At 54.3% G+C, this 23024-nt stretch overlaps 1 protein-coding gene across 1 annotated transcript in view; it reads left to right on the top strand.

Annotated features, from left to right (window-relative positions):
* Positions 1-2365: 2365 nt before the first annotated feature.
* The window catches only part of CFAP74 (cilia and flagella associated protein 74), a 65362-nt gene continuing 44703 nt past the window's right edge, over positions 2366-23024 (top strand). The window contains exons 1-14 of the mRNA XM_087445829.1: positions 2366-2432; positions 4199-4283; positions 4397-4543; positions 5696-5794; positions 7050-7154; positions 11816-11989; positions 12620-12730; positions 13128-13230; positions 14118-14275; positions 15598-15802; positions 17653-17811; positions 19146-19319; positions 20017-20135; positions 22700-22766. Coding sequence (XP_087301955.1) covers positions 2366-2432; positions 4199-4283; positions 4397-4543; positions 5696-5794; positions 7050-7154; positions 11816-11989; positions 12620-12730; positions 13128-13230; positions 14118-14275; positions 15598-15802; positions 17653-17811; positions 19146-19319; positions 20017-20135; positions 22700-22766 — 1773 coding nt within the window. The remainder of the gene's footprint in view (positions 2433-4198; positions 4284-4396; positions 4544-5695; positions 5795-7049; positions 7155-11815; positions 11990-12619; positions 12731-13127; positions 13231-14117; positions 14276-15597; positions 15803-17652; positions 17812-19145; positions 19320-20016; positions 20136-22699; positions 22767-23024) is intronic.

Consider the following 23024-nt stretch of genomic DNA (forward strand, 5'->3'; position numbering starts at 1 on the left):
CTACCAAAAACAGAAGTTCCAATGGTTTCTTAAGCATGTTTTAGCAAATCTCTGTTTTTGATCTACTTCACCCCCACTTTAGAGACACCCAGTTCCTGAGCCTTTCACAGGTTGTGCGATGCATATGGGTTCTGGGGCTCAAGTTTTTTTGCCTAAGGGTCAGTTAGCACCTCCATCCACAGGGCGGTTACCACTCGTCCTTCCACTTCCCAGCCTCTGCTCTGTTCAGACTGTTTCTTCTCCCATTTGCCTTCTTGTTGTGGATTCATGTATTGAAAAAACTGAATCCTTCCACTGTTGTTTTAATGAGGATTTAAGAGAGATCAGAGGCCCCTTGTCTGAAACAGCCGTCTTTAACTGGACGTTCAAATTGTATGTGGTTTAATGTAATCATTTTAAATAGAACTGTGTGTGTGATGTTCCACCTCTCATCAGACTGTCACCCACTGAGGCGTCAACTCAGCTATGCTGTGATAAGCACACGGAACTCATGAGCACGGAGCAGAGCAGGTTTGAGCACCTTGTAAATATCCCCTGAAAGCCCAGCCATTCACAGATCAGTGGGTTAATAGATATTTTCAGGTGGGAGGAATGTTGTTGGTACAGTATTTTACAAGACGCCTTAAAATTCTGCCTCTCAGGATAAATGCACAATTGTTTCTTTGTAGCATTTAAAAAAATAAACTACTGGCATTGATTTATTAATAATTTATCCAGGAAACATTGTTAGGCTTTGAAAATATTTTTCAGTGAATTATTCTGAAGCAATTGCTAAATTAAGAAATGAAAAACAAACTCATCTACCATTTTAGTGTCTCCTGCATAATATCGACTTTTTTTTTTTTTAAAGATTTTATTTATTTATTTTTTCCCCCCAAAGCCCCAGTAGATAGTTGTGTGTCATAGCTGCACATCCTTCTAGTTGCTGTATGTGGGACGCGGCCTCAGCATGGCCGGAGAAGCAGCACGTCGGTGCGAGCCCGGGATCCGAACCCGGGTCGCCAGCAGTGGAGCGCGCCCACCTAACCACCAAGCCACGGGGCCGGCCCTGTATCGACGTTTAATATCAACATTCCATACCAAGTTCTACACAGGCAAGCTCCTAACATTCCCAAGATGATAACCAAAGTGTAGTGAATATTGTGAAATTCCCTAAGAATTGTTTTTGAGCTGTGACTGCGTGTGTGTTGCTGGGATAACATTAACATCCGTAACACGCACACGTCTTAGATGTTCGTTCGGGGGAGTTTTGACAATTGCTTGCACTTATGTAACTACCGCTCGAAACACGCTCAGAGCAACTCCCTTCCCCACCTGCCCCACAGCCCTTCCCCACCTCCGCCCCTGCCTCCAGCCCAGAGGCCATCACTGCATCTGGTTTCTACCACCGTCCCTCGTTTTGCCTGTGTTTGGGCTTCGTATGTCGTCTTTTGTGTCTGGCTTCCTCATTTAACGTAATGTTCCTGAGATCATCCAGGTTGTCGTGTGTATCAGACGTAGTTCTTTTTTATTCTTGAGTATCATTCCATTGTATGAATGTACTGTAATTTGTCATCCAGTCTCATAGTGATGGACATTTGGGTTGTTTCCAGTTTGGGGCTATTATGAATAAGGTGGCTATAAACATTCCTGTACATGTTTTTTTTGTGGACATATTTTTGTTTCTCTTGGGTAAATACCTCAAAGTAGGATTTCTGGGTCATGTGGTGAATGTCTGTTTACAACATTCAGTGTTATGATTTAGTATTTAGTTTTTTTTATTTTAGGCATTCTAATAGGTGTGTAGTAGTATCTCATTGTGGTTTTAATTTCTATTTCCCTAATGACTAATGATGTTGCACAAAGTTTCACGAGCTTATTGGCCATTTGTATATCTTCTTTTGTCATATATGTTTTAAAATTCTTGCAACTTTTCAATTAGGGTTTGAACTTTATATTGTTGATATTTAGGAGCTCTTTATATATTCTGGATACAAGACCTTTGTCAGATATATGTGCTGCAAATATTTTTTCCTAGTCTGTAGCTTATCTATTCATTTTCCTAATGTCTGTTTTCAAGAGAAATTGTTAATTTTTATGAAATCCAATTTTTTTCCCCCCAAAGCCCCAGATAGTTGTACATCATAGCTGCACATCCTTCTAGTTGCTGTATGTGGGACACGGCCTCAGCATGGCTGGAGAAGCGGTGCGTCGGTGCGCACCCGGGATCCGAACCCGGGCCGCCAGTAGCGGAGCACGCGCACTTAACCGCTAAGCCACGGGGCCGGCCCTGAAATCCAATTTTTTAGGTTTTTAAAAAAATCTATGATCTTGTTCATCTATATTTTGTATTTTTTTTTTTTGTAGCTAATTTCTGGTTCCCAAGATGGAGGAAGATGCTAGCCTATTCCTTGAAGAGGAGCTTTGGGACAACATCCCTCTCATGGAAGATGGTAATGAAGGGGAGGAAGACTATCCTCCACCCACTCTGGGTCCTTTCTGGCTGGGCTACAAATTAAATTGACATGAGACCGAATAGCAGGAGAAAATCAAACAAAATTTAATAACATGTGTACGTGGGAGAAACCAGGGAAACTGAGTTTCTCAACAAATGGTGGAGGCTTTCACCTTTAATAGCATATTCAGATAGACAAAGAAGGATGTTGGGGTAGTGGTTGGGGATTTCAGAGGGGAAGAAGACAATTCACATAGTGATGGAAATACAAATGTTTGTCAGACAACTCTTTAGAGGGCCACCTAGGGAATGTGGCTGGAGAGACAGAATTTTTGATAACATGGGCTTGTTGGTGCCATTCTTATCACATCTATTTTTCATTATACTACAGTTATCATATGGATCCTTTCTGTAACAGGGCTTCTATGTTAAATTCTTTAGGAAGTTTGGGAGGGGAAGGTCAAATGTCCTTCAGAGAAAATAATCAAGGTAAAGGGACGTATTTTGAGGTGGCCAATCTTGGTCTCCCACAGTAACAAAGGTCTTGCACAAATAACACACGTTCAGCAGCAATGAACACAAGCGACGTGCTTTATAGGTGCCCTTTGGTTATCTATTTTCAGAGAGGCTACATCTTTTAAACTTATATTTTCTCTCAAAGGGGGAGCTTATTTCATTCTGTCTTTAATTAAAAGAAAGATGAATTATGGCTGAGAATTTTGAAGGTGGCAGACCATAGTTTTCTAGTTTCCAATGTGTCTATTGAGAAATCTGATGCCATTTTTATTCCAATCCTTTGGATGTGACTTATTTTTGTTTTCTTTTCCTGGAAGCTTTTAGATTAAAAAAAAAGAATCTCTGATGACCTGAAATTTTTCTAAGCTATGCCTTCATTTGGGCTGGTGCTAGGCACTGGACAGGACAATTCAATCTGGAAACTAATTTCCTCGGCCCTCCACCCTGCCATCCCAGCTCCTTTTCCAACGCTGTCGTGTCGTAGGTCAGATGCCACTTGCCCGTGAACTTCCCATCTTCTGAAATGGTGCTGCCTCCTTTCATCCACTGTCTTCCCTGTCCTGTTTGCCTTGTGACTGTGGATTGGTGCCTTTTAGAACTCCTCTTCAGTGGTTTTTACTGAGAGTTAATGAGGGAGAGGAGATGAACCCACTAGTTCAATTTGCTGTGTTTTGCTGGAAGTCTGCAGTGAGTCTCTAAGACAATAATCCTCAAACTTTTTTGTGAGGGAACCCCTTTACATTCTTAAAATTCATTGAAGACCCAAAGAGCTTTTGTTTGTGTAGGTTGTATCTTTTAATGTTTACTGTATTAAAAATTAAAGTTGAAAAAAATTTATAATTATTTAATCACTTAAAATAGCAATAATGAACCTGTCATATGGGACAGAACGCGTCTGGTTTAACAGAAGATGGCAGGATTCTCATTTCGGCATCTCATTGGTCTGTTGTGATATCACATGTCGCGTGGCCTCTGGAAAACTCCACTGTACACTTATGAAACGAGAGTGAAAAAGACACATAATGTTTTAGTATTATTACAAAAATAGTTTTGACTTTGCAGACCCCCTGAAAGAGTTGTAGGGAACCGCCCCCAGGGTTCCCTGGACGATGCTTTGAGAACCGTTGCTCTGAGGCACCATCACTATAGTTGCCCATCAAGTTTGAGGCGTCGAGATTTGTCCTAGAACTGCAGACTTGAATGCCTAGGTCTGCTTTCTGTTTGTTTAACTCTTGCCTCAATTTCTAGAAGGAGATAAACTAGAAGATACAGAGTTTGAGGTGGGATCTCTTCCTCTGGAGGCTGAGGACCATGCTGACTCGGGATGCAGCTGGTAATCCATCTGGGCAGGCAGCCTGCTCCCGTGGAAGGTGGAGGTGGCCCGGGGCTGAGTCACGTGGGAGGCCCTCGCCGCACCATGGCAGCTGGTGTCCTTTCTGCGTTGAGTCCAGAGAAAGAGCAGGACGCTGATGCCCAGAGAAGGAAGAAGAAAGCCACTGTCCGAGACAGAATTCAGGCGTCACACCTGCGGGAGAACCTGAACTCCCTAGATAAGCTGCACGGGGAGCAGGACCTCTTCATTCAGAAGATGAGGTGACGGGCAGCCGAGAGGAGCGGAGGTTGACGGGGCCATGGCCGAGAGGAGGGTGGTCGGGGCACTGGACCTGCCTGCCCTGGCTCAGCCAGCTGCCTGAGCCCACCGTTCTTCAGGCCCTGGGGCTGGAGCCTGGGCGGACAGGCCTCCTCCTGCCTTCTGGGCTGTCACCGAAAGTGTGTGGAGGCTGCCCTCTCCAGTCCCACTGGTCCTCGGCCTTGCTGGTGCCCCGTCTGCATGGGGTGCCCCGTTGTCCACTCTAGCTTGGTCAGCAGTGACCCAATAGACTGTGTTCCCCAAATACTGTAAAGAAAAATTTCAAACGTACAGAAAAGTTGGAAACAAATGGCAGAGCTGTCGCCCGTGTACCACACCCTGATTCACGGTTCCCCTTTCCCATCACGTCTTTCTCCGTGTGTGTGTGTTGGTGAGTCGTAGCTGTGATTTTTTTTGCCAAGTTATTTGGAAGCAAATTGCAGACCTCCTGGTACTTTACTCCTAAACACTTCAGTGTCTCCTAAAGGAATAAAACCATCCCCACATAACCTCAGCACCATGACTCCACCCCAGAAAGCTCACAGAGTCTCCTCATATCGCTGTAGAGCAGCTCTGTGTCACAGTGTCCCCGTGTGTCCTCCGGATGTCTTTTAGATCCTGTGTCCTGAACCCAGATCCAGTCCAGGCCCATGTGCCAAGTTTGGTTGTCCTGTCTGGTCTGCGTGGTCTAGAAGGCTGATGAGGCCTTGCGGCCGTCTGCCCTTTTGTGCAGCCCTCCCAGGCCTGTCACCAGGTGCCCCTTACACACCTGGGCTCATTCATTTGTGCTGATTCACATTAACACCCCTTTGGGCTGAGGTCACGCAGGTGGCCCCTGGCAGGGTTTTCAGAAAACAGATGGACAAGACCCTGCTCATGCGCTGATTGTGTTAGAGAAATCCCTGGAAAAGATGAGGGGACCACAGCCCCTGGCCTGGGCAAGGGGGAGCCAGAGGGAAATGACCCTGGCGGCTGTGAGTGGGCCTGGGCCTTGCGCCACCTGGTCCCACCACCCCCATGAGGGTGGGGGAGAGTCGGAGGTGCCCTGGGGAGAGTGAGGCAGAGGGACTGGGTTTCAGGCAACAGTTTGTCCAGATTCTGCCTTCCGCTTTCAGAGAGGAGCTGCGTGCTTGCCGCCAGAGGATGGATCTCCTCACCAAACAGCAGGAGAGTGTGGCGGCCGAGCTGGCTGCGGAGAGAGAGGCCAACAACATGTAGGTGGTCTACTCTGGTCACGAGCGGGGCAGGGAATCAGATGTGCATCGGGCGGGCGACCATGGGGCTCCCCCGTGAGCAGCAGAGGTGCCTTCATTCAACTCCTGACGTGTCAGAAGCACCTCCTGCATTCAGGTGGGCGGGAGAGCAGGCAAGCCGCCCTCTAGTGGGAACAGACTCAACCCAAAATGGCCACAAGGACAAGAAAGCCAGTGGCCGTGAGGTCAGGAGGCTGGTCTCTTTGAAGCAGGTGGCCAGGCGAGGCCACCCCAAGGAGGTGACCTCCAGGCTGGGACCCGAGTGACAAGAACGAGCCACCGTGCAGTGACGGGGAGGGAGCATTCTGGGCAGTAAGAATGTCTGTGCAAGCCCGGAGCTGCCCGCAGAGAGGGGCTGGCCCTGTGAGGACAGTGTGGGGACGGGGCGGGTGGGGTTGGAGAGGAAGCTTCAGGACTGGCTTTGCCTTAAGCGACCAGCGAGTGACAAGGGGCAGGGCCAGGCGAGTGAGGAGGTCTCATGCCTGCAGGTCCACACTCTGCGCACAGCCAGGTCCTCTGGTCAGTGTCCCTCTAGGCCGTTCCCACGGAAACGGCCTCGACCCCTCCTGCCCTTAGAGGCGAGGTCTTTGGGGACATGCACGTCTCTGTCCTGCCCACCCGGCCCTCACCCCACCCACTACCATTCACCCCAGCATCCCCACGACAGGTGTGTGTATCACAACATAACAGCTGTGGGGATTGGACAACCTCCCAGAGAGCCGCAAATCTGGGAGGGAAGCAGGAGGTGAAGTAAGAATCCAGAGTGGGCTCAGAACCCAGAGGGTGTCTGGGTGGCTTTTTGGCCGCCCAGCTGCTTCTGGTCATTCGGGGAGTGTGCTAGGTCCTTCCTGGGCTGAAACCTAGACGTACCTGCTGTTCCGAGGGGCTGGCAACCAGGGAGGCCAGCTCCCTGGTCTTGGAGGAAGATGAGGGGCCAGGAGAGAGCTGGGGGCTCAGGGGCAGGCTCTCTGGCTGCAGCTAAGCCTGTGGGTCGCTCCCTGTGATCAGCGAGAGTGGGCACAGAGAAGTCCTTCTTGGACATATCCTCCTTGCCCTCCCTGTTGGCCAGTTTAGACAGATTTCTGTTTGAAAATGAAGAGGCCAGGTGACGGTGTCGCTGAGCCTCAGTGGGAGGTCTGGGCCCGCAGGGGCTCTCGGGGTGTCTGAGGCCCTGACAGGCGTTCCCCTCTTTTTCTCCCACTGCTGTGACACTCAGGGCAGCCGTGGGCCGCCTCCAGGCAGCATCCAGACGCCTGTGCATGGAGCTGGAGAACGAGAGAGACCTGCAGTGGAAAACCCAGGCCGTGCTGAAGGAGAGCGAGTGAGTTGGGGCGGGCGGGTGGGGGCATGGCCAGCGGGGTCGGGTTCATCCGCGGGATGCTTGGCCTCAGCGGCTTGTTGGTTAAGTCAGAGTTTGAAGATAGAGAATAAAATCTGTACTTGACGTTCGAGCTGCCTGGAAATTGAAAGGGAACTCCTTAAACGAAATCCTTGAAAGGATAGGACTTCACATTTCAGAGTGGTTTTCACTCTCTGGGTCTGTGGCTTGGGAAACACGAGATCAGCTTCTTTTTCCTGTTTGCTGCCCTTCGTATTTCCACAGAACAACCAGCACCATTTGTAAAAAGTGCTTCACAGCTCTTCTAGAAGCATCCCCCAGAAAGGGACTGCTGCATTGTTTTAAATATTTTGCTGGTCAGAGTTTGGGTTATAAACATCAGAATTGCCTCTAGCTATTTTAAGCAAAATAGGGATTTAGTAAGGGGTGTAAACAGCTCCCAGAGTGACTGACAGAACTAGAGAAACCGACTCCAGGCTAATCCCAGGAACAACCCCCAAGCAAACACGCAGCACACAGGGCCCCCAGGGGAGCTGGTGTCCTTGCCAGAGGATCGGGGAGCTTGTGGCGGGCTTGGGTCAGAAGACACGGCTGCCTTGTGCCCCGCTGCCCTCACAGAGCCCCTGCCCGTGTCTCTGCTTGCCCTGCCGCGCTGGCCGCACACGTCTGGGAAACATGCTTCTGAGCTTCCCATCGCCGGCCACCCAGGAAGGCACAGAGAGGGCTGGGAATGGGCAGCCCAGAGCTGCCGCAGGCCACACCTGTGCTGTGTAAAAACCTCTCGCGCAGGCAGCCGACACTCCCACCCCCTCCCCTGGGGTTAACCCAACAGGCCTGGCATCAGCCTCTGACTCATTCCGCTGGTGATTTAGGCACATCCAACCTGATCTCTCTGTCCTTGGGGCTAAATCATGACACCTCCTGTAAACCAGTGGGAGGGGCAGGATGCTCCGTCCTGAGCTGGGAGGACTGGTGGGCGTTTGCAGTCCTTGTTGTGACAGCTGGCCTGGAGGCCGGGGCCCACCTGCCAGCACCAGGGCTGGGCGACGGTCATTGCTAGAGCCAGAAAATCCCTGTCAGCCTTGCCTTTGTTGGCTTGCTGTGCTCGTCCACTAACTTTTTAAAACACTTTTTAATTTTGAAAGGATCAAACTGACAGAAAATTTGCAAAAATAGCAAAAAGTACCCCCTTGTCCCCAGTGTCCCGGTGAAGTCCTTTCAGCATGAGGGTCCCACCTAGGGGGTTGCCTGGGGTTGTCCCAGCTCCCATCAGGGACCCCTCAGTCCTCCACGACATTCACAACCTTGACATTTTTGAGGATTAGGGGCCAGAAAAGGTCCCTCCAGTTGTTGTGGGATGTCTCCGCATGGCTGTTGGCTCTGATGCCCCAGGAGATGCCATGTCCTCCCGACAAGACGCGTGCTGGGGATGGGTCCCGTTTCCTGTCAGGGGGAGTCTGATCACTGGACTGAGATGGTGTCAGCCAGTCTCTCCAAGGCAGAGTTACATTTTTCCTCTGGAAATTAACGTGTGATTTGTGGCTAGATACTTTGAGACTCTGGAAAATCCCATCCTTGTCCCCTTCCAGGCACTGGTTTTTGCATTCATTGATGTTTCTAGCCTGAATCAATTATTTGATGACGGTTGCCAAGCACAATTTTCTAACTCATCGCTCGTCCTAGACGTACGAGTTAGCTCTGTACTATAAAGAACAACTTTCTCCTCTCTGTGTCTGTTGATCTGTCAGTGCAGACTCCGGTTTCTCCAGAATCAGGGATTCTAATCTGTCCCACCGTCATGTATTTGGATGCTCCAGTCACCCCGTAGTTGGCCAGTGGGGCCTCTCTCGGCTGCCTCCTGTGCACTGTCGACATGTTGCTGTTGTCCTTTGAGCACTTTCTGAAACAACGTGTTCCCAGCCCCCCGATTCATTCCCGCCCCAGCCCTGGACCCAGCAGTGTCCAAGGAGCCCTGGTTTCTTCCAGTAAAGCATGCAATTTAGGGACCTGGAGTTGGGTGCCGGGTGTCCCCATTGCTACGAGGGTGATGCGGTCCCACCCCCCGGGGTAGACAGAGCTAGGAAGTAGGCGCGCACCTCTCTGTCCTGAAACCATGAGTTCACGTCTGGAATTCCTGTTCCAACAAACCGAGGGTCATCTGTCTCCCTGTCCGTGTCTGTGCCTCCCCTCTCTGACAGCGAGAACTGCCTCTCACGGCCCTCGACATCCTTGCTGATCTCTCCATCCCTGTGTGTCTGTACCAGTCTGCTGGCCCGCCTAGCTGCCACCTGCTCGGACATTCTCCTCCCGCAGCCCTGGCGCCCAGCAGCTGACCTGCCCGCTCCTCGTGTGGGCCTGGCTGCTGCCAGACTGTGCATTGACTTTCTTTTTAGTCAACTTGAAGATGCATGCGAACCCTCCCCTAAATCTCCTTACTTAACCGACACAACCATGGGTGTGTGCTCTGTCCTGCAGCATTCAGTGTATGCAATGTGCAGGTCCTCACAGAGTTGACTCACGTGAGCCAGGGCTCTCCACTCGGCAAACCATTCTGAGATGCCCCCGTGTCCCTGTGTGTGTGTCAGGAGTGGATGCCCCCATGTCATTGTGTGTGTCAGGAGTGCATGCACCTGTGTCCCTGTGTGTGTGTCAGGAGTGCATGCGCCCATGTCCCTGTGTGTGTGTCAGGAGTGCATGCGCCCATGTCCCTGTGTGTGTGTCAGGAGTGCATGCGCCCATGTCCCTGTGTGTGTGTCAGGAGTGCATGCGCCCATGTCCCTGTGTGTGTGTTGGGAGTGGATGCGCCCATGTCCCTGTGTGTGTGTCGGGAGTGGATGCGCCCGTGTCCCTTTGTGTGTCGGGAGTGGACACCCCGGTGTCATTGTGTGTGTGTCGGGAGTGCATGCACCCATGTCCCTGTGTGTGTGTGTCAGGAGTGCATGCGCCCGTGTCCCTGTGTGTGTGTGTGTCGGGAGTGGATGCGGCCGTGTCCCTGTGTGTGTGTCAGGAATGGATGCCTCTGTGTCAGTGTGTGTGTGTCAGGAGTGCATGCGCCCGTGTCCCTGTGTGTGTGTCGGGAGTGGATGCACCCGTGTCCCTGTGTGTGTGTGTGTCGGGAGTGGATGCCCCTGTGTCCTTGTGTGTGTCAGGAGTCTGGCCCAGAGAGGAGGACACTATGGACAGGCTCTCATGGCTTTGCTCTAACCGGAGGCTACGTGCAGCTTCCCATTAGCCACACACCCCTCAAGGACTGTCCACCCAAGGCGGGGCTGCCCTGTGGCTGTGGGACCAGCTCAAGAGCCTTCTAAACTGCATTCCTTTTCTTTTTTTTTTTTTTTTATAATTTTTATTTATTTATTTTTTTCCCCCAAAGCCCCAGTAGATAGTTGTATGTCATAGTTGCACGTCCTTCTAGTTGCTGTATGTGGGACGCGGCCTCAGCATGGCCGGAGAAGTGGTGCATAGGTGCTCGCTTGGGATCCGAACCCGGGCCGCCAGCAGCAGCACGCACACACTTAACCGCTAAGCCACGGGGCAGGCCCATGCATTCCTTTTCAATCACGGAAGTAACAAATCACCACAAGCTTAGTGGCTCCACATAACACACATTTATTATCTCTCATTCTAGAGACCACACTCCCAACACAGGTCTCACTGGGCTAAAATCACGGCGTCAGCAGGGCTGCCTTCTTTTCTGGCGGCTCTAAGGGAAAATCCATTTCCTGCCTTTTCCAGTGTCTTGAGGCCACCTGCATTCCTTGGCTTCTGGCACCTTCCTCCATCTTCAAAGCCGGCAGTGTCCTCTCTCTGGCCGGCTTCCATTATCATCCCTCTGACTGACCACACTGATTATTCAGAGAAAGTGGGACTTTAGTGGGATCCCCATCTTTTTTTTTTTCCCCCAAAGCCCCAGTAGATAGTTGTATGTCATAGTTGCACATCCTTCTAGTTGCTGCATGTGGGACGCGGCCTCAGCATGGCCGGAGAAGCCGTGCGTCGGTACGCGCCAGGGATCCCACCCCGGGGCGGCCAGTAATGGAGTGCGCGCACTTAACTGCTAAGCCATGGGGCCGGCCCAGGGATCCCCATCTTATTCATGCCTAGGGACCCCATAATCAATCAGCCGTGCCAAAAATCCCTGCTGCCCATCCATGCCAAGTCACCCTGACCTGCTGTCCCTCATGGTCCCAACCCTCCTCCCATCCATGCCAAGCACTCCTCCTGGCCTCTGTCTCCCAGAACGGCACCATCCCAGTGCACCAGGGAGCCCCTTTCACAGGTAGCATCTCCACCTGTGTCCCTGGCATATTTCGGAGTGCCACACAGTCCTCAGGCCAGGTAGGGAGCAGGAGCAGGTGAGTGCCCGTGGACACTCGAGAAGGGTAGGACCAGGTTTGAGCGGGTCAGACTTGGTGTGAAGGTGGCAGGGGTGGGCAGTGCTGCTGGTGAAGGGGGAGCCTCAGTCTCTGGTGCCTGCAGGCCCAGAGGACTCCTCAGAGGAAGAGCTGACCTGTCGGTGGTGTTTGTCAAAACTCGGTGCCCGGGCCCTCCTCAGATCCCTGGAGTGGATCCTCCACGGAGGGCACGGCCCCAAGTTTCCAACCCCTTGACTGACATAAACAAAAGTGCTTCTTGTTTGCAAGGAGCGCCATGTGGCACATTGCCATCCAGGAGGGGCAACTTGAAGACGTTCGCAAGTTTATGCAAGAAGAGGCGGCTGCCGCCAGGCAGTGCCTCCAGGTGCAGGCAGCCGAGCAGCTCCGCAAGGAGAAGGAGGCCTTGAGGACGGCGGAGAGGAACCGGCTGCTGAGGGTCAGGTAGGCGGCCAGGCCTGCAGGTCCCAGGCCTTGCTATTTCCTCTGCTCTCCTTACCGCCGCTTCTCTGGAGCCAGCCAGCCAGGAGCCCCACTCCTGCCCCACACCCCGGGCCGGAGTCACTAATGCCTGCCTCTCTCTGCCCTTACGTCCACTTTTCCTCCCAGACCCCATCTACCCATCCTCCTGAGGCTCAGTCCCTGCACCTTCCCCAGGGGCGGCCCCTGTCAAGGAGTCTCCTGCTCAGCTGGGCTCTGGGGCAGGGCAGGGCCAGCGCCCCCAGGTGTGTCACAGGCCGTTGGACCCAGCACTCTCCCCACAGATGGGGCATCTCTTCTCCAGCCCTTGTACACGTGTCCTCCCCCTGCTCCCAATCCCCACCTTATCCAACCTACCACAGAAGTTTCTGCTGCTTCTGTGGGATCAAGTCCCTGGACAGCTGCAGGGTCCTCATGCCGTCCCTCCCCACCTGCTAGTCCTGATCCTGCCCTCGGTGCCAGCCTGCCCAGGATGGGTGCTAAGTAAACGAGCCCAGCTCTTCAGGACGCCTGTTCCCTGGGCGATCAGCAGGCGAGGCGCCTGTAGAGCAGATGCCCCACGTGTTCTGTTCCCGCTGCCCCGCGTCACTGCAGGAAGTCTATGTGCCTCCAGAAGGAGCACGGGCTCAGGCACCAGAAGCTGGTGGAAGACGCCCAGAGGAACCACAGGATCGCGGTGAAGTTCCTGAAGGCCTCCCTGGGAAGGTAGCATTTTCTCTCCCAGAATCTTTCCTCCTGTTGAACCTGGGAGGAGAAACCTAGAATGTGGATAATTTGCCTTTGTTTTGAAATTCTCTAGTTTTATTATTAAATCATCACCTTATCAAAAAAGAGGAAATGTATATTTTTAGTTTTGAGCTGATGGCCTGCTGATTTTCAGAAGACCGGCCATAGGTGCGATGAACCTCTAGTCTAGAGAAACATGTTTCAGTGTTTCCTTGCGATTTATGTTTGGCCACAACACTTTTTCATTTACCTTTAATATTCTCATGTTTAATTATCTCATTGGTGGCTGTGACCAACACCCAAGGCTCCTTCCACTCTGTAATTGCACATCAACATGACCCCAGTACCCCCCGGTTAAAAATGCACCTTCCTCCAGAATCCACGAGCGAGAGAGGAAGGAGGAGCTGGAGTCCCGCGAGCACATGAGGAGGCGCATGGACGCTGTGCTGGCCCTGAAGAACAACATCACTGCGAACCGGGTAGGCCCCCGGCTCGCGCCTCTGTCCCCGCCCCCTCCTGGTGGGCCAGCCTTGCCTCCCAACACCCTCAGGGCCCTAGGGCAAGCCTCTAGGAGCCCGTCCGGGCAGAGCAGCCATCGGGCAGGGCACCATCCTTGCAGGGCACCATCTAGGCAGGGCGTCCGTCCGGGCAGGGCACTATCCAGGCAGTAGTCTGCACCGCCCACCTACCCTGCTGTGCCCTCCCGAGCCCCTGCTCCTGGGGAAGCCAGCCCTGTGTCCTCAGACTCACCTCTCAGTGGCTGCCTCGGAATTTACTGAGCTTCTACCACAGATTTCTTGCCCACGGGTGTGTGCCGGCACTAGCCAGTCACCGGACTCAGGAAGGAAGAGAGCAGTCGACCCCATCCTCCTGGGCCTAGTCTTGTGATGACGAGGCTCCAGGGGAACCAGGGCTCAGTGAGGCCATGTGCCAGGGTCCAGGGTCTTCCTGGAGGAAGCAACATCCTGGCCCGAGGCCTGAGGGTGTGGCAGTTAGGCCAGGAAAGCAGAGAGGGAAGGAGGGGAACAGTGTCTGCAAAGGCTCGGAGGCAAGAGAGAGCATGCCTCTTGGAGGAAAGCCCAGCGTGGCCAGGAAACGGGAGGGAGCAGAGGGGAGAGGGCCAGTTGTGCAGAGCTCTGGAGACAGCCGGGGAGGCCCCGAGGATTTTGAGGAGCGGGGACAACAGGAGGGTGTGGGCCGGGTGAGTGGTAGTGATTTCTGCAAACGCCTACTTCGGGCTTCTCCAGGATGATTTAAAGACACCGATTCAACAGCAAGCTCCAGGGTGTGTGTGTGTGTGTGCACACGCCTGTGCAGGTGTGCACACACGTGCTAATGCTGTAAACTCTGTGTCTCCGTTCCCAAGGAAACGCTCCGGAAATTTCAAGCGCGGGGCCAGGCCAAGGCAGAGCTGGCTGAGCAGAAGGCCCAGGCTGAGAAGGAGACGATTCTGGCCCAAGGCGGGGACGCTTTCAAGCACCTTGTCCATCAACGCTGGCACCAGGAGCTGGAGGCCCAGAAACGGTGAGGGCGAGGGGGCAAGGGGGCACCCCAGGGGGGTGCCTGCTGGGTGGTGGGAGGGGGCATCCATCACAATTAGCGAAGCTTCTCTCTGTGCCCCAACCCCTGCGCCCAGGATGGACCTGTGGGTGCAGAAATGGGGGCTCCAGCCCTCCCTGCTCACTCTGTGGTCCAGACGCCGGCAGGCGGGGCCTCTCCTGGGCCTCAGCACAACCCCTTCCGCCCCCTGTGGCCCCTGGTACAGCCCCCCAGGTTCCAGACCTGGTTTTCAGGAGCTGCTCCCAGGCCCCGACACTGCTCACTCCTGTCTCTGGGCTCTGCTGGTCGCCTAGGGCCACCTCCCCCTCCTGAGGCCTGCAGGCTACCTGCTCTTCCCCAGTGTGGGGCTGTGCTCTCTGGTCTCTCCGAGACCTGTGCTCCGTGCTGCCTCCTCAGTGCACCCGTCACCCCCGCCGTTCACCCTGAGCCCCCCTCAGCCCCGCACGGTCCCCATGCACAGCTCCCCAGGCTGCGCCCACCCTGAGATGAGGGTCCCTACTGGGCCTCCTGCTCCCGGCGCCCAACGGGAGTGGGCTTCCTGAGATCCGCACATCAGGTTTCTGTCCCTGCCCACCTCTCCTGCCTCATTTCTCTGCTTTTCCAGCCTTGCACATGACGTTCTGGTAATTTCTGTGTTCTCTCAGTGCCTCATCCTGGAGGACCCGTCACTTCCCCACTCCCAGCCCCCATCCCTGATCATGGTCACTGTTAGGATCTGCCCAGGTGCAGCTCCTGGCCCTCTCGCTGGGGACACTGTCTCTCCTCTGGGAGTCGCGGTTTTGCCATCACCCCGCCCTGGTGGGGGCTCCCAGGGCAGCTCTGCCCACCTCCAAGTCCCTTGGTCTGGTACAGGCCTGGCATGGAGGAGGCATCAGCAAGGAGCAGCTTGAATGAATGAATGAATGAATGAGTGAATGACCTCCAGCCCTGATGCTGCCCTTGGTTTGTACCTCAGCTGGGGGCACCCCCAGCTGCCAGCCCGGAAACCAGAGCAGGGGGCAGCTCATGAGGGGTCAAGGTTTATTGTGGGGACTAGGCCGGGCTGGGCTGAAGGTTCAAGTCCAGGGTCTCTGCCTGGCAGCCGTTCTGAGCTCCGTCTGTCTGATCACATAGGAGCCTGGGGCTTACTCCAGGACTAGCTTGCCCCCACCCCTGAGCCTGGCTGGGGAAGGGGTACCAAGGACCGAGCTGGGGGCCGAGCTTCTGCCCAGCACACCATCTCTCCTAGGGTCCCCAGGGCAGCTGGCAGCTTGCTCTCAGCCTCTCAAGACAGCGTTTTCCCACAGCGCCTTTGAGGAGGAGCAGAAGCGCAGAGAGCAGGAGATGGTGAGTCGGATTCTGAAAGAGGAGGCTGAGGAGGAAGACAGGAGGAAGAAACAACACCCGCCCCCCAAGCCCGAGGGCCGCCCGACTCTGAGACACAAGACGTGGAGCTATCTGGCCGACTTCTGTGAAGGGAAGAACGCAGCAGTGACGCCCTGTCACCCACTGGTAAGCGAGACGCCCTCCAGTCAACAGTCACGCCCCTGCAGAGGAGCGGACAGACCTGCAGGGCCTGGCGCAGGTGTCGGGGACCGTGCTTTGAATCTCTGTATAAACCTCTCCAACTAAGATCAAAATGAAGAAGCTGTCCGTCCCACTGCCAGGCCGTCCCCTCTTCCTCGCTCTCGGCGTGTTCCTCTGCAAGGCCCGGTCGCCGTGGCACTCAGCCTCCGGGTTGGTGCAGCCTCGTGCCCTCATCAGGCACCCGGTGATGTTGCCCCAATGGCTCCCTCTGAGGGACACAGGGCAGCCTCACGGCTCCTCTCTGCAGCAGGTGGGGCGCAGGTCAGCCGGCGTCCACCTGGGAGCTGTCCTCTCCCGGGTGACGGCTCAGGTGCAAGGGTGGAGCTGCGGGAGCCACCCCTGGGGACACCCACAGCCCTGGGGTCCCCGTAAGGTTGGCTCAGGCCACCTCACCTGTCCCCAGCAAACAGCCAGGCCAAGACCGAGGGTCAGTCACGGGTGGGAGGAGCTGGGCACTATTCTCCCCCACTTGCGTGTCTTCCCGCGATGCCAGACACTCTTCATCACCCGCACACCTGCAGCTCTTCTCTCATCCATTCGTTCATTCGTTCATTCACACTGAGGGCGGGCTCTGTGCCAGTCCGTGTAGGTGACCTGTTTACCTGTCCCTGAGGGTGTGGGCTAGGGACGTCAGGACCCCTCCTGAGCCCCATGTAGCTCTTCTGCTTCTGCCCTCGTGTGCCCCAAAACCTGAAGGTCAAGGTCACTGCCTCCAATCAACGCAAAGTCCCCTCGGGCTTCCGCATGTTTGGCCTCTGTGGGGTCTTCACTCTGCTCCACGATGCATTCTAGGTCTTTTCCTGGTTCCCAGGCCCGCCGCGCCTGCCAGGGAGTCTGCCCGTCGTCCACCTCTCGTCCACTCCACCATGAGCTACTTGCCCCTCCCCTTCCTCCCCTCGTCCTGTCTCCCACGGCCTCTGATCCGCTGCCCACCCTTAAGTTAGTGGCCCTTGTATCTCTGCTTCCACACCGTCTGTTTCTCTGGGAGCCTTTCTCACAGTTGCAGCAACGTCACCTTCCATCTACGTCCTTATTTCTTGTCTGACGTCCCCTGGAGGGAGGCCCCGTCTGGCTGGCTCCCCACGGTGTCCCCACTCCTGGCACAGAGCCAGTTGCTCTGCATGAAGGAGCAGGCCAGTGAAGCCCAGTCCCAGAAGAGGTGTCCTCCAGGGTCACCCCCGGAGGGCTTTCCCAGGGGGTGACTTGTATCAGGGAAGGTTAGAAATGATGAGCAGCTAAGGGTCAGGGAAGAGGGTTCCAGCACATCCTTAAGTTGAAGCACTTTGTGGACTCCTTTGTGGGCATTGGAAAAAAATATTTAATGGTGTATACAGATACTTGTGTTATGTTTTATTTTATTTATTTATTTTTTAATTTTATGTATTTTATTTTTTCCCCCCAAAGCCCCGGTAGATAGTTGTATGTCATAGCTGCACATCCTTCCAGTCGCTGTATGTAGGACGCGGCCTCAGCATGGCCAGACAAGCGGTGTGTCGGTGCGCGCCCGGGATCTGAACCCAGGCCGCCAGCAGCGGAGCATGCGCACTTAACCGCTAAGCCACGGGGCCAGCCCATGTGTTATGTTTTAAATGGAAAAATTTACCAAACAATGTGTCCTCTAGTCTCTGAGGAAAGATAAAAAGAACCAAAGAACAGTGCCAGGATGTCAATGCTGCGTGCCCTGGGGGGTTCCGAGGATTCTTATTTTCCTCTTGCTGATCTGTATTTTCCCTATTTGCTAGAATTAGCTATAGTCTTCCTCTCCCTAACCGCAGGAGAACGACAATTTTGCATGCCCTGAAACCTCTGAGTTAGTGCAAGCCGTCTCCAGTGAGTCCGTCCAGGGGGACCCCGGGAACGTCAACTGGGAGGATGAAACGCTGGCTGAGCCAGAAATCTCTGGGCTGTGGAATGAAGACTATAAGCTGTCCCAGGTAACTGCCTTCGTACTTCTGGATCTCTCGCAGTTGGCCCCGGGCCATGTCTTCTCATCCGTCTCCATCTCTGTCCTCCCTGTCCTGGAGGCCTGCTCAGAGCCTGGCTTACGGCCCTCTGCAGCTTCCGCAGGCTGTGTCTGCAGCCTCCAGCCTCCCACACCTCCCACACTCACCACTGCCCGGCCGCCTCCCTCCTCCAAACCACACGCCTTTCTCCCCTCGCAGAGCCCCGTGGGAGCCAATGTGCACACCGCGATCCCAGACGTCCCCCCATTCTTGCAACAGCCGCAGGGCCTCGGTGGTCGGCCACACACAGAGGGACACAGCCAAGGGGCTGGCGGATTGGAGAAACAATTCCTAATTGCTCTGCTTACTATTAGGGAAACATATTTCTAGAAAAAGGCATGAGTTCAAACTTTCTTTGGCAGACTCTTTTCAAGAAACGTGCACGGTCTAGAGCACTGGTCGTCCTGATTCTGAAAGAGCAGACACAGCTCTGTGAGCCGAGCTGTTAGTGAGTGTCCGCTGCACCCAGCAGGAGAGCTGCCGCAGGCTGTGGCTCTGTCCGTGCATCGGCCAGCCAAGGCCAGGCGGCCACCTGGGAGGGCATCACCTGCCCTGGCCTGTGTCCACATTGGTTCCCGTTGCTGTAGGGACAAAGTCATTTGGTTCTGCTGGTTCTGGGGAAGCCTGGCTGACCAGGCCCTCCAACAAGAGAGAGGCAGGGCCAGAGCCCATCGCTCCCAACTCAGGACCCATCACCCTCGCTGCTCTACTCAGGCCTGGTCACTTACCCACAGGAAGGCAGTAGGTGCCTTGACAACAGGGCATCAGGCTGGCCTCCCACCCAGGAGAGTGAGGGCAGGAGTCCGCCCTGCTCACCTGGAGCCAAGGCCCCAAATGGACTCACATTCAGAAAGGAACACTTCAGGACTGCCTTCAGTCATAATGTCAGTCAGCGGGCACCTGTATTGGTGCCACTCGAGAAAATGCTGCTCCCTGTACAACTTTTAGAAAACTTTCTCTTGGCCTGATTTGAAATGTAGAAAATTCCCTGTCTGCCATGATTTCCCAGAGATCTGCCAGAATCCTGGACATTTCCGCTCTTCTCAGGTTTTCTTTCTCTGAAGTAAGGACTACCCGCCTTGCTAACATCAGGCTTTCTGAGTGACCCGCTGGGTGCCACGCTTTTCCCTTGGCGCTGGCCACTCTGGGCTCTGTGCTGTTAGCATCTGTCGCTCACAAGCTGCCGTTGGTGACCCTGAGCAGAGAGCATCTTGCACAGCCTGGGCTTGCTCTCGAGCTGGGCTGCTGTCCCTCTGAAACCCCAGGTGCCAAAAGAGGATGTGGAGCCGAAGCCCGTGGGCGGGACGAAGATGGACAAGGACATCCTGGCCCGCACCGTGGAGCGGCTGCGCAGGGGGGTGATCCACAAGCAGGTGGTGTCCGGGCGCGAGTTCAAAGGGCGCCCCTTCAATAGCAAACCCGAGCTCATCCACTTCAAGGTGAGCCCGCCGAGGGTCCGCCCACGTCCCAGAGGAAGAGGGACACTGTCCTCGCCTGGTGCTGAGGGTAGGGGATTCCATCTCTTTGGAAAGTCAGACACCAGCCCCAGGAGGGTACTGATCCTGGGGCCACAGCGAGCTGCGGGCATCCCAGGAAGGGAACATGTTGGGGCACTCACTGGCCAGGCCCCTTCTGATTGGCAGGTTCCAACTCACGTGCGGTGACCCCAGGGAGTCCAGCCCCAAAGGACCGATTTCAGGGGGTGCCAAGTGGGGTTGAGTGAGTGAGGAGGGGGGTGTTCATCAGTCACATCTACCGGACACTGCAGGAGAGAGGAGGCTGGGCTCCTGGGGTGTCACGCAATCCCGGGTCCATGAGGTGGAGGTGGGTGCCTGTGCTGTCGGAGCCTTTCCGGCCCAACTCCGACCGCTGGCGCCCAGGGTAGGGAGGGCCCCTACAAGACAGGCGCCCTGGCCCTGCTCTCCGTACGCCCCGTGGAGGGGCCCTTCGTAATTCGGGCAACCTTGGGAATTGTTCCCACTCTCCTAGGATGCTCGTCAGTTTGTCCGTTAGAGCCCTTCCTTTGCATCAGCCCACGCCCTCTTCCGGGCAAGCGCTCATAGCTGCAGCTTCCCTGTGACTCGCTCTGAAGTGGCCGCCAGAAAGCTTTGAGTAATAATTCTCTGGTTTTTCTAGGACTTTGATATTGGCAAAGCATACAAGAAAAAGATCACGTTGATCAATGCCACCTACACGATTAACTACTGCAAGCTGGTGGGTGTGGAGGAGCATCTCAGGGACTTCATCCACGTTGAGTAAGAGGACGCTCGGCTGGGCGGGGACAGTGTCCGTCACGGGTAGTTTCGGGTCCTGCATGCTCAGAATGTGGCCAGAGCTTTTACACTTGAACAGCACTTTGTCTGCACATAAATCTTCGTGGGGAGTTTGTCAAGGCGGCTGCTCTATCTCCCGGGCCGAAGTTGTCCGAGACCAGCCCAGGGTTCCCTGACATGTGGCTTGGCGGCCCACGTGGCCCTTCCCTATCATTGCGTTTTGATGTGGACGCTCTGGGTGAGATTTCCCGGGCAGTTGGTGAGCCTTTCCAGCGTGAAGGTTAAGGCTGTCTTCTGTTTTGGGGCTGCCTCCGAGAACTCCGTATTTCGCTTTTGCTCTGTCCCAGTTCCCAGTTTCCCTCCTCTAGGCCCTGCTGATGCAGCAGTCGGACCTCCCTTTACGTCTGTGAGTCTCTTTCTGGCCCCCTTTACTGCTTTCTTCTTTTCTATTTTATTTTTCCCTCCTTTTCTCATGGTGACCTTCATTGGGGCTTCTGCGATGTCTTTCTTTTTTTCCACCTTTTACCATTTTGTCTGCGTTTTTAAGAAAGTTTTTTCTCTTCCACCTCCTGATTCCTTCCAGCTTTTTGTTGATAGGTTTGGAGGCCCAAGATGGCTCTGAGGCTCCTAGTTGGAGAGTGCCTGCTTCTATTTTGTCGTGAGGAGCAGAGGAGGGTCCTCAGGCCCAGCCTCCGAGGGGCCATCCCGTCTCCCCACCAGTGCCCTCCTGGGGCTGCTCCAGGCTGGGGCTCCCGCGGTCTCTCCCAGTGACCCCTGCTCACCGAATGGGGCTCTGGCCAGCCTTCCCTGCGTAGGACATGTTGTTCTCTTCTGGGGGCTGATTGTAGGTCAGACACAGGGTCTTTGCTCCCTCTTCTCTCTTCCCTGCAGTTTTCCAGACTTCAGCTCTTGTGGAGGCTTGCGTGGAGAGACGTTGCTGGAAATTGGTGTTAATCACCAATTTATTCCATCTTCTAGTCAGGCTGACCGCACGGGGATTACTGGTGGTTTCCTTGTTCTTGTGGATCTGGGGGTTTCTGGAGGGTGTCTACAGGCCCAGGTTGGGGGGTCACCATGACACCGGCTTCCCTGATAGTCACTTTCTCTGGACGTGTCAAGGATACTCCTCTGTCTCTCGGTTTCTGTTGCTGCTGTCGAGAAGTCAGCCCTCGGCCTGTTCTTTGCAGGTTTTCTAGCTTAACGTCTGTTGTCTTGAGACATCCTTGTCTTCGGGGTCCTGCAATTCCACCACGACGTGTCTGGTGTGGACTGATTTTCTTAGACCTGCTTAGAACCGCTGTGCTTCCCGAATCTGAGGATTCCCATCTTTGAGCAACTGTGGACTTTTCTCAGCCCCTCACCCAGTCCCCTCGCTTTGTCCTTCTGTCACTTCTACCTGAAGCCTTTCTATTCCGTCCTCCCTGTCTCTTGACACCTATTTTGTATTTCCCATCTCGCCATCTCTCTGAGCAGTGTTCCGGGTATTTCCTCGGGTCTGTCACTCAGTCCCCCACTTTCTCTTGAGTTGTATCTAATCGGCTGTTGAAATTGCTTATTAAGTCTCTTATTTTGGTTGTCATATTTCTCGTTTCTAAATGTTGTAAGTTCTTTTTCAGATCAGCGAGTGTTTCTTGACAGTGTCTTGCTCTTCTCTCACATCTGTAATTCTCTGTTGATGTCTCTAGTCATTTCAATGTCTCGTTCCACACTTCTACCTCTGAGGTCATTGGAGGTTAGCCCTGTGCTTTGCTGCACTGGCTGCTGCCCATACTTTCAGACCTGGAACTCTGATCTGTTCACCAGTGGGACTCCACCCTCAGGGAGTCTGTGTAATCTGCACCAAAATGCTTTCCTCCCATGAGAGAGGTTTTGGATTTGCTTCTGCCCGTGCCGTGGGGACATTACCAGCCAGGGACAAAGTTTTATATTAAATTTTTAGCTTGTGTATTTCTGATCCAAACACATTAGGTTAAATCCAACCTTGTGAAAATAGACCTAGTGTTAGAAACTCTTTGGGGAGTTTCTTTCCCTCCCCCAGGATCCAGACTAAGACAGACTAGCTCCCTTCAAGTCTCCCTGTGAAGTTGGGGCTCTTTTTCTGGCTCTTTCGCTGAAAGTGGAGCTCAGTTTTAGCTCCTCCCCTGGCTCACACTGCCTCACATTGGTATTAAGACCCTAGATCCGTGGTTCCAGGCCTGGCATCTGTCCCCAGGGGGACCGTGGCTACTGCTCACCCCACGGCATCTATTCCCTGTGGAGCTGGCCCTTGGGGACCTGCCTCATTCGTTCCTTCCTTCCTTCCTTCCTTCATCCGTTCACTCTCTCAGCAGATATTCACACGTTCCGTGAGCGTCTCCTGTGGACGGGGTACTGGGAGGGGGCTCAGCGCCCAGGACAGGCGGGAGGGAGCATCCCTAAGGCCCAGCTCAGTGTCTGCTCCAGGCGCAGTCGATTCCCGCCCAACCATATCGTTTACGTGGGGCAGCAAGTGTCTGGCTTCTGCGTGTAGCTAATGGGGTGTGTACTGTGGACCATTGTGCCCGCAGCTTTGACCCCCCTGGGCCCATGTCAGCCGGGATGTCCTGCGAAGTGCTGGTCACCTTCAAGCCCATGGTGAGTGTCTCAGTTCCCAAACCACACAATGTGAAGAGCAGTCTTTCTCATTCCGGGGTGAGAGAGGGTGGGTGGGATCGGGGTCTCTGTAGAACGTCGTGATGGAGGAAGGCCGCACTGGCGTCTCAGCAGGGCCCCGTTGCTGTTTTATTTCCAAAACATATTCCTAAATGCTAGGCAGAATTACAAGGCGGATCTTCTGGGTCACTAGCCAGTGGGTGTGATCTACTTGTGCTCTTGGGTCTATATGGGGTGTGT

The sequence above is a fragment of the Ceratotherium simum genome, chromosome 22 (assembly GCF_057802395.1).
Source record: "Ceratotherium simum simum isolate JZ-2026a chromosome 22, ASM5780239v1, whole genome shotgun sequence".
NCBI classification, from domain to species: Eukaryota; Metazoa; Chordata; class Mammalia; order Perissodactyla; family Rhinocerotidae; genus Ceratotherium; species Ceratotherium simum.